Source organism: Colletotrichum graminicola, assembly GCF_000149035.1.
Source record: "Colletotrichum graminicola M1.001 genomic scaffold supercont1.2, whole genome shotgun sequence".
In the NCBI taxonomy this organism is placed as follows: Eukaryota; Fungi; Ascomycota; class Sordariomycetes; order Glomerellales; family Glomerellaceae; genus Colletotrichum; species Colletotrichum graminicola.
Genome location: NW_007361006.1, coordinates 1,126,782 through 1,137,260, shown reverse-complemented (window position 1 = coordinate 1,137,260; position 10,479 = coordinate 1,126,782). Strand labels below are relative to the sequence as shown.

At 59.3% G+C, this 10,479-nt stretch overlaps 4 protein-coding genes across 4 annotated transcripts; 1 reads left to right on the top strand and 3 right to left on the bottom strand.

Annotated features, from left to right (window-relative positions):
• Positions 1-332: 332 nt before the first annotated feature.
• Positions 333-1,368, bottom strand: GLRG_00772 (folylpolyglutamate synthase; the record flags this gene model as incomplete). The annotated part of the gene is made up of 3 exons (XM_008091457.1): positions 333-914; positions 1,007-1,138; positions 1,339-1,368. The coding sequence occupies 3 exons, from the start codon at positions 1,366-1,368 to the stop codon at positions 333-335; spliced, it is 744 nt and encodes a 247-aa protein (XP_008089648.1).
• A 687-nt stretch (positions 1,369-2,055) lies between these two features.
• On the bottom strand, positions 2,056-4,118 carry GLRG_00771 (mitofilin; the record flags this gene model as incomplete). The annotated part of the gene is made up of 2 exons (XM_008091456.1): positions 2,056-2,100; positions 2,202-4,118. The coding sequence occupies 2 exons, from the start codon at positions 4,116-4,118 to the stop codon at positions 2,056-2,058; spliced, it is 1,962 nt and encodes a 653-aa protein (XP_008089647.1).
• Positions 4,119-5,333: 1,215 nt separating this feature from the next.
• Positions 5,334-6,293, bottom strand: GLRG_00770 (Ras family protein; the record flags this gene model as incomplete). The annotated part of the gene is made up of 5 exons (XM_008091455.1): positions 5,334-5,681; positions 5,753-5,944; positions 6,024-6,050; positions 6,109-6,128; positions 6,215-6,293. 5 exons carry the CDS (start codon positions 6,291-6,293, stop codon positions 5,334-5,336), a joined length of 666 nt encoding a protein of 221 aa, XP_008089646.1.
• Positions 6,294-7,937: 1,644 nt separating this feature from the next.
• Positions 7,938-10,253, top strand: GLRG_00769 (uncharacterized protein; the record flags this gene model as incomplete). Its single annotated transcript, XM_008091454.1, has 3 exons — positions 7,938-8,145; positions 8,226-9,961; positions 10,083-10,253. 3 exons carry the CDS (start codon positions 7,938-7,940, stop codon positions 10,251-10,253), a joined length of 2,115 nt encoding a protein of 704 aa, XP_008089645.1.
• Positions 10,254-10,479: the final 226 nt, after the last annotated feature.

Below are 10,479 nucleotides of genomic sequence, written 5' to 3'. Positions count from 1 at the left end.
ACGGATTCAGACACGCTGAAGATTATGTTGTCAGGGTACGGGGGCTAGTACTTTACATTCCAGCTCCAGGTTATCTTAAAACGCGACGCGGTCAAGTGAGCAGCTAGGTGCGGGTTGTACACTGCCGACTTTACGACTCATGGGTATAGGGGTCTATGACTGATTTTATGCAGGTTCACTGAGTCCTGGGATGCTGTATGTGCTAGCCCCCTGATTGACGTGTTCGTCCAATGGCGCTACGATGGGCTAGGACATTCGACCGCTACCTATGTCACGCGAACCACTATTACTCCTCCACAACCGGGGGCAGTTGTCTTCAGATTTGTATTGGGTTAACTCATAGCCTCCAGCACGGCGGCGGCCTCGGGCACCTGCTCGACGGTGAAGGCGGCACTGCCGGGCTTCATGATGCCGGCCTTGTGCCAGGCGATCTTGGCGACCGTGTCTCCCAGGGCGAAGACGTGGTCGATGCCGAGCGTCGTGATGCCGGTGGCGACGGGCCGGGCGACCAGGTTCGTCGCGTCGTACTCGCCGCCGATGCCCGTCTCGAGGATGGCCACGTCGCACCCCTCGCGCAGGAAGGCGTGGAAGCTCACGAGGGTCAGGTAGCGCGAGTAGATGGGCCGCGTGCCGAGCGCGACGGCGTCCTCGTCGGCCCGGCTCTCGCCCAGGCGGTCCCAGACCTCAAAGAAGTAGCGGGCGAAGAGCTCCTCGGAGAGCGGGCAGCCGTTGATGCGGATGCGCTCGCGCACGGCGATCAGGTGCGGCGACGTCAGCAGACCGACCTTGCGCGGGAGCGAGGCGGGGGAGCCGGCGCGGTGGCGCGCGAGGATGGAGTCGGTGAAGGCGCAGGTGCTGCCCTTGCCCTTGGTGCCGGCGACGTGGATGACGTTGAGGCTATCGAGGTCGGAGATCTGCGTTGTCGATGGAAGACGCGTTAGCTGGACTCGCCCGTGATTGTAGAGAATGCGCGCGCGCGCGCGCGTGTGTGTGTGTGTGTTCGCACCGAGTACCCGAGGCGCGCGAGGTATGCGCGCATCTCCTTGACCGAAGCCTCGTCGGGGCGGACGCCGGCCTTGCGCCTCGCCTCGATGACGGCGAAGGGCGTCTGCAGCGTGTTCAATGCGTCGACGGCATCCTGTGTATACGCAACGATGAATTGTCAGCCCTTTTGTCCGTTTGCCCTTGTTTCGTTTCCCCCTCGCCATCCCATCTGTGCGTGGGGGACATCATCCCCTCCCTTCCGACGTCGGAGTGACAGCCGGAGAGGGGAAGCTCCCCTCAGCAATCGCGTGGAAAAATAAAACAAAAAACAGAGATAAAGGTGTGGCCACTGACGTTGTATGTGCGCCCGGTAGTAGTAGCCATCGTGCGGCAGTTCAGGAATCGCGGACGGAGAAACAGGGTGCTGCTGAGGCGCAATAGGCGAAGAGACGCATGATGCATCAAGGAGGGGTTTCGGAGCTCCCTTGGGAGTTTGGGCCAAATGTTCGGGGGGGGAGAGGAGGGGAGGGAGGTTGCAGTGCAGTGCAGTGCGTGCCGCCGGTCGATCGGTGGGGGGAGGGGGGGAAGAGAGGTTATATGCGGGTGGCTTCGGAACTTGAGCCGGTCGACGGGGGCCTTGGACTCGGCGCTGGTCCCGGGCAGATGTGTTCACGGCCCTCTCTCTCTCTCTCTCTCTCTCTCTCTCTCTCTCCCTCTCAACACGTCAAGTTCGTGTACGGGGTCTGTGTTGGTTGGGTCTAGGTTCGACTCCATGGATGATGGCATTACACGACTCGGTTCGTTTCGTTTCGTTCCGTTTCAATCATTCGGTGGCAGCACACGGTCCGTCACATGGCGGCTCCGGCTCCTCGTCAACAGCTTCGGTTTCAAGCGTCGGTTGACCATCACATACATTACTTATCAACGGCTGGATAAAAAAAAATACACTGCCTTCATTCAAGTCTATGGCTATGTCTTACACAGACCAAAAGGTCTCCCTCTAGGCATCTCTGGGGTCTTCTTCCCCCACCACACCACCACCAACAAGACAAAGAAAATAGTTTCCGTCCATTATTCCAGCTTGAGAGTCTGTAGGCGCGCTTCTGTCGCAATGACCTGGGGAGAGAGAGAGTCGTCAGTCGCTAGTGTCAAGTACAAGGGCGGGGGGCTAAGGCAGAGAATTAAGGAAAATAATAGCAACCAAGGGCAGTACTCACATCAAGGGCTTGCTGAACCTCGAGAACCTTCCTCACCTCGCCGAGCCAGTCTCTGCTCAGCGTCTTCGCCCAGCCCTGAAGACCGTTCATCTCACGCGCGGCGGCGTCCAGGTTGCCCTCCTCCAAGAGAGTCTGGGTGCGCGTCAAGATGCTCTCGACGTCATCGCCGTCGGCCAGGCCCTGCTTCTTGAACATGACCTTGCTGAGGAGGTAGCTGGAAGCGTGGCTGGCGACGCCGGCGTCCTCGGGCAGGAGCGACGCCTTGCGGACCTCGCCGGCGACTATGCGGAATCTGTCAATGAGCTGTGCCGCGTTGGAGAGGCCACGCTGGTAGGCGGCCGGGTTGATGGAGGCGATGGCGGCGTTGACGACCGGGTCCTCGCCGGCAATCTCCTTGAGGGCGACGAGCTCGCGCGTGAAGGGCTTGGGGTGGGTGGCGTTCTCGAGGCTGGCGCGGGCGGCGTCGACGGCGACGTGGAGCTGCTGGGTGCGGACGTTGGTGTCCACCACCTCGTTCCAGCCCGTCGTGAGCTTCTCGAGGTCGGCCACGGCGGCCGACAGCTCGTCCAGCTTGCCGAGGCGGCCCTCGCGCTCGGATTCGACGTGCTTCTGCACCTCGGAGACGAACTCCTTCTTCAGCGCCAGCGCCTGCTCCAGCAGCTGGTTGTTGAGGCGCTCCTCGTTGAGCTGCCTCTCGCGCTCCAGCACGAGCTTGACGCGCTCGTCGTAGCTCGCCTTGACCTTGTTCATCTCGTCCTCGAACTCGTTGCGCCACTGCGCCTCCTGGGCAACCATGGCCGACTCGACCCGGGCAATGAGGTCGTTGGCGGCCTTGTCGAAGTCGGCAACCTTGGACTGCACCTCGGAGGCGGCCTCCTGCTCGACCGAGGACTTGATGGCCTTGATCTTGCTTCCGACCTTGCCGAGCTCGCCCTTGGCCTTGTCGATGGTGGGGTAGTAGCGGCCGTGGGCCTTGTCGGCGTTGATGACGGTGATGATGTCGTTGAGCATGTGCACGAGGTCCTGGACGACGGGCTCGGTGGCGTCCTCGATCTTCAGAGGGTCGATCGGGGCGATGGGGGGGAAGCGCGAAGGCTCGTTGACTTCGGGGGGCTTGAAATCAGTCGTGCCTCGCTCGGGCGCGGCAGCGGCAGGCCTGGTCTCCTTTACGGGCTCGGGAGCGGGCTTGGGGGGCTCTGGCACCACCTTGGGCTTCTGGACCGGCTTGTGCTGCTCCTCCTTGACGGCGACGACCTTGGCGGCGGCCTTTCCGACGGCGCTCGATTGGCGACCGGCGGGCTCGCCGTTGTCGGCAACCCTCCAAGAGGCGCCGCTCTGGGCGGGGACGGTGACTTGGCTGCCCGTGTCTCTTCCCTTGAGCTTGTTGGTGATGTTGGGGAAGCGCTTGCGGAAGTCGGCCTCCTCGAAGTAGAGGACGGCCTGCTCGCCAAAGGGAACGTACTCGGTGAAGAAGTCGTGGAAGCTGTCGTTGATGCGCGAGTACCAGACGCCGCCGCCGAAGCCGATGGCACCGAGGAGGGCAAGGGTCAAGACCAGGTTTCTCAGTCGGCGGAAGAAGCCCTTCTTCTTGGGGGCGGCGGCAGCGGGAGACCGAGGCGGAGGTGCGGCAGCGGCAGCGGCTGTGGTGTCGGGGGTCGGGGGAGTGAGAGGAACTTCCGCCTTGGGGATCGTCGGCTCGGCGGCTCCCACTTCGGGAACGGCGCTCTTCTCGGCGGTGACGGTCTCGGTGGTCGGTAGGGCAGCTGGTCTGGACGGGTCAACAACAGGCTTCTTGTCATCGGCAAAGTGTCTCCGGCGGACGGCGGCGGCGGCGGCGGGCTGCCATTGGCGGCCAACAACGGCCGCCGCAGGCCTGTGGCCGAGCACCCTCACGGATCGAATCGACGTTCGCAACATGAGGTGATGCGATGGGCCGACAAGGCGTAATTGGGGGGGGAGAGGGAGGGATAGAATTCGACGTGTTTTTCTTGGTTCGAGGTAGGTGATGGAAGCCAGGCACAAAAAAGCTCAGGGAAAAAGCTCGGCTAAAAGCGAGCGAGTGATAGGTGAGAACAGAGCTCTCTATCAGTCTCTGCCGTAGCCGCGCTGGGCACCGAGCGGCAGGAACCGGGATTGAGCGGCAGGCCTCACGTCACTACACTGCACTGGACTGGACTGGACTGCACTGTACTGTGGGTCACTCACTGGACACACCCGCTGTTACCATTTCTTGTTGTCCATTTCATCGCTATCAGGACCAGATTACCTGTGCCTCCAGGTAAGTAGGTAGGTAGGTAGGTCACTGTTGATGCTCCTAATAGTAGGTAATTGCTAGCAGGTACATACGTACCTTGCCTGCCTTACCTAAGCCAAGGCACCTTACCCAAGATGCCGTACTTCTGCCTCCCCCCCACCCTCTACTGGAGGCAAAGATGGCCATGTCACGAGTTCGACATATGCACACTTCTCTCACTCTTCACGATCAAACTCACAAAACACGTCGACTGACTGGCCTACAGCAACGACACAAGTCAAAAATAAGGGTTGTATACGGCACATCCTTGACAAAACAGTTGCCTCTATTGCATACTGTACATCAGAAGAAGAAAAAAAGCAAATGATGCAGGATGCTTTCCCCAGTAAAGTGAATCCGTCCGTTTCCCGTACACCGTCTTATTCCAGGACTGCCTTACACCCCAGTTTGACGCAACCGAATGACCAGCGCAATGACACGAGATGTAATTAAAAAAAGAAAAGAAAAACAAAACCATTCTCAAAACGAGTAAAAACGTCCTGTTGACATTTAAAAAAAAAAAAAAAAAAAAAAAAAAGGCTGGGTCTGGCATTCCCCCTTTCTTCGGTGTAGGGTGCGCGACAACGCTGTCCGACCCCGTTCAGCCCTAAACGCCGTCGTATACGAGCTGGTGGTGTTTGTTCAGTGCTTGGCTAACGGGTCGGCTTTGAGCAATCTGCCAACGGGAGCCTGCCTCGTCTCGACGAAAAGGAAGAAGAAAAAGAAGAAGAAAAAAGAGAGAGAAAACAGCTTCACCCCGCCGTCCACCGGTTGGTTCTCTAGGCTCGATTGATAACACGATATTCGTTTTGCGTCGTCATCGTCGTCTTCGTCGTCGTTTAGCAGCTGCAAGGCCCGCCTACGTTGCTTCCGGGGGTCTCGGGCTGCAGGCTGACGCCCTGTCGCTGACCGGGGCGGGCATGCCTAGGGCCGGCCTGGTCGAGCGGCAGCTTCTTGGCGATGGCCGTGAAGAGCTCCTTGACATTCTCTGCCGTCTTGGCCGACGTCTCGAAAAATAAAAGACCGGCCTCGCGGGCGTAGGCCTCGGCTTCTTCTGTGGAAACGGCTCGCTTGTCGGGCTGTTCCGTGACCAAGTCCAGCTTGTTGCCGGCGAGGGCGATGATGATGTTCTCGTTGGCTTGCCTCTGCAGTTCCTTGACCCAAGCCTTGGCCTTGTCCAGAGATGCCTTGAGCACCGTTAGCATGCTAGACACAGGATAGATGCATGGGCAGGATGATTGGACACGGTGTGACGTACCGATTGGGTGATGTCGTAGACGACGACGGCGCAGTTGGCGTTGCGGTAGTACATGGGAGCGAGCGACTTGTATCGCTCCTGTCCGGCGGTATCCCAGATCTCGAACTTGACCGTGGTGTTCTCGTCGAGAGAGATGGTCTGTGTCAAGAAGGCGGCGCCGATGGTGGATTCGCGGTACGAGTCAAACTGGTCCTACGATTATTGGACAAGAGATTAGCAGGCGGCTTCTTTCCGAGGTGGGAGGCGGCGACGGCATGCACCGAGCACATACCTTGACGAATCGCAGCACGATAGAACTCTGAGGAGCACGTCAGTCAGTACATGGGGCAGCTATTCCCTGAGCTGCGAATAAATACCTTTCCAACGGCGGACTCGCCTGTGCATCATCAAGGTTAGCCATCTTGGTCCTAATGGGGGTACAGTACGGCATGGCATGGGTACGGGTGGGGAATATTTGCGTACCAAGCAAGACGAGCTTGAACTGGGCAAAGCGCGTGTTCATTCCGCGAGCACCGGGAGCACCAGGGCCTCGAGCTGCCATTTTTGCGTGATGTGATGGGTGCGTAGGGTAAAGGCGACGTTGGGCGATCCTATCCTGGGGTGGACGAGGCGAAGATTGGAGGTGGAGATGGTTGGGCGGCGTCGATGAAATGTCGCCAAACGGGGAAGTCGAGTCGGTCGGGCTCCGAAAAGGTTGTCCAAACGGACAAGAGGTCGGATTAGATTGGGTGGAAAGTTTGCGGGAGGCGAGCAGAGCAGAGCAAAGCAGAATGCGTCAGGTCGACGGTCGCGAAGGGGGGTGGGAGGCAACGGGCAGCAATCGTGGGTTCGGGATTCCAGGATCGTGGGTTGCGCGGCAGGAGGGGTGAATCTGAGGTCGGCACGGGGTGGAATGTAAGGTGGAAAGCAGCGGATAAGTAGGATGGATGGATGTGGATGATGGCAGTGTACAAGTACAAAGAAGATGGCAATTAAAACTGGTCCGTTCGGTTGGAAATAATGGAGTCCGACTGCCTGTGGCAGGCAGTGAGTGTAGGGTACGTATCCGTACACTCGCCCGTCTACACGCACGCACGCACCTACCTACCGGCACAGTGATGGAATACCTACGGAGTATCCGTACACTGATACCTATGACATGCACCTGCTGTACCGAGTACCTATAGCTGGGCGGACTGTCTGTCAGGTGCAAACAGATGGAAGGGAACGGGGACACTATGACCCCCCGATGGCTTCTGACCTCAACGACGTCGGGCTGACTGAGTTGATGGGTGGGAGCCGACAGGGGGTCCGAGGAGCGGCTTATGTAAACACACGGCATACGTAGTGTAGTGTAGGTAGTAGGTAGGTATCCGTAAACTAGGCACGTATCCGTACTCGGTGTGCAGACATGTGCAGGTACGTACTCTTCCATCTTATGTAATCTGTCCCTTTTCTACCATTTCATTGGTCCAAAGCTCCCTCGCTTACAAGAGTGGTGGATATCCAGGTAGCTGCGAAATAACTATCCCTGTCCTCTTTCACAAGCCATGAGTTCATGACAGGTCCCAACAGTCAGCTCATTCCTGGGCAACAGCAAGAAGTGCACAAGCTAGACAAATGAAATACGGAGTAGATAGTAAAAGAATAACTCTTAGCTACATAGAGACATTGGTACATACGGATATGGTGCCGTGTACGGAGTAAAGCCACAGCACAGCAAGCGCGCATGGGTGCAGAACATAGTGTACCTGTACGTACCTACCTAGTACACTAGAACATGGCATGGTGACGGAGGGCCTGTGGAACCTCGAACTGAACCAGAAGCTCGAGGACCCAGGGTAACCCAGCTGGATTGGCGACTGCAAAGTGACGACACCCATTTTTGATTGGTCTTCACCACCATCTGTGACCAACCAAATCCTCAAAGCTGTCTGTCTGTCTGTCTGTCTGTCCTCAAGCTGATCAACGCTTGCCAAAATAGCAAGTGTTGCGTTGCCAACACCTCCAAGCCTTTTGCGACAGTCGACGACGATACCAAGAAGGGGGGTTCATCATCGAGGCTTCATTCACTTGGCCCCCTTTTCTTCCTTCTTCTGCCTTGTCCTTCCAGCCCTTTGCTTCTTCTTGTTCTACTTCTTCCTCTTCTTCTCTTACTCAATACCACCCTATCCCTCCCGCTCGAACCGACCCCTCCATCCTCGTCATGGCACCGACTCTACCTTATCGCGACATCAATGTCAAGGTCGCCCCCGATTCCTACGTCTTCACTTCCCCCTCGTCGCCTGATGCTCCCGCCCTCGTCATCGACCGCCCGACCGGAGACCTGCGCCTCGGAGATGCTGGCCAAAGCAAGAGGGTATCCCGGGTATCCAGCATCGCCGGAATCTTGGGTATCGTCCAGCTCAGACTTGGTGAGAGAACCCCCCCCTTCCGTCGCCCTCCGTCTCTCCCTCCGTCCAGAGCTGCGCTGACACTTCCCGCCCTCGCCTAGACAAGTATGTCATTGTCATCACAAAGGCCAATCCTGTCGGCCGCCTCAAGGGCCACATGGTCTACAAGGTCGTGGCCACCGAGATCCTCCCCATGCGCGAGCGCCAGATCCGAGACCCCGACGAGGATACCTTCATCGGCCTGCTCGACACCTTCATGAAGAACGGCCCCATGTACTTCTCCTACTCCATCGACCTCACAAACTCGTTCCAGCGCCAGGCCTCGGCCGACACCTCCCTCCCGCTCTGGCAGCGCGCCGACGACCGCTTCTTCTTCAACCGCTTCATCCACTCGGACCTCGTCGACTTCCGCACAAAGGGCGCTCGAGGCCACCCCGGCCCCCAGCCCGCCGTCGACCCCTTCATCCTGCCCGTCATCTTCGGCATGCTCGAGATCCGCCCGACCACCTTCAAGGGCACCCCCGTCACCGTCGCCCTCATCTCCCGCCGCTCCAGGCACCGCGGCGGCACCCGATACTTCACCCGCGGCGTCGACGACGAGGGCCACGCCGCCAACTACAACGAGACGGAGCAGATCATCATCTTCAACGACTCGGGCAGCGCCATGGGCGGCTTCGCCGGCAGCAGCGACATGCAGAGCGGCAAGTACGGCGGCGCCCCCGCCGCCGGCAGCGAGACCCAGATCATGTCCTACGTCCAGACCCGCGGCAGCGTGCCCACCTACTGGGCCGAGATCAACAGCCTGCGCTACACCCCAAAGCTGCAGGTCCGCGGCATCGACAGCGCCCTCCCCGCCGCCAAGGCCCATTTCGAGGAGCAGATCCGCATCTACGGCGACAACTACCTCATCAACCTCGTCAACCAAAAGGGCCGCGAGCAGCGCGTCAAGGCCTCTTACGAGCAGATGGTCGAGAAGCTCGTCTCCTCCCCCAACGAGCGCACCGAGGGCGACCGCATCACGGACGAAAAGTTCACCGTCATCCAGCCCGAGAAGCGCGCCGTCGAGTTCGACCGCCTGCACTACGTCTACTTTGACTACCACCACGAGACCAAGGGCATGAAGATGCACCGCGCCTACGCCCTCGTCGAGAAGCTCCGCGACGCCCTCGACGCCCAGGGCTACTTCCGCGCCGTCGACATGCCCGCCGCCGCCGCCAACGACGGCCGTCTCGAGCCCCGCGCCTTCCAGACCAGCGTCATGCGCACCAACTGCATGGACTGCCTCGACCGCACAAACGTCGTCCAGTCCATGTTCGCCCGCCACATGCTCGACCGCATCTTTGAGGACATGGGCCTCATGGCCCGCGGCTCCTCCTTCCGCGACGAGGACCCGGCCTTTGAGCACATGTTCCGCAACCTGTGGGCCGACAACGCCGACGTCGTCTCCTGCTCCTACTCGGGCACCGGCGCCATGAAGACGGACGTCACCCGCACCGGCAACCGCACCAAGCTCGGCGCCCTCCAGGACGCCCGCATCGGCGTCACCCGCTACTTCAAGAACAACTTCTTCGACGGGCCCCGCCAGGACTCGTACGACCTCTTCCTCGGCGTCTACTCCCCCGGCACCGCCAACATCGGCGGCGCCCTCGTCTTCGCCGACCGCCGCCCCATCCTCATCCAGTCCGTCCCCTACCTCCTCGCCTTCTCCGTCTTCCTCGTCCTCGTCGGCCTCTTCTCCAAGACGGACGCCGTCGTCACCATCCGCGTCTTCATCCTCTTCTGGCTCGCCGTCGCCGCCTGGTGCGCCAGCTTCATCTTTGGCCACGGCATGCTCTATGTAGGTTCCCCATGTCCTGGTCTCTCTTCTCCCTCTCTTTCTCTGCCTCTCTCTCTCTCCCCCTCACTCTCTCCCTCTGGTGGGTGGGATCGTCCCGATCCGCTAACGCGAATCCGCGCAGGTCAACTGGCCCAAGCTCAACCCCAGGCCGTGGGCCAACGACGGCTACGCCGAGCACATGTCCAAGGCCCGCAAGGACTCCGTCCTGGGCTCCTTTGTCGCCCATCACGAGCGGGGTCTCAGCACCGCGAGATATCTCAACGCCGAGGAGGGCAAGAAGAGGATCGAATAAGGGGGCAGATTATGGGACAGGTTTTCAGGTCCTTTTTTTTCTTCTTCTCCCCCTTTAATCTCTTTCCTCTAACTGTTCTCGGATGAAAACGGGGTCTCAGAATCCTCCCCTTTTCCCATTTCGTCATTCGTCTTGCGTTGAGCACGACTTTTTTCCCACATGAAAAGAAAAGGGATCCTCGCCACACACGGTTTTTCAGACGTACGAAAGCTGGAGGTGCTTGTGC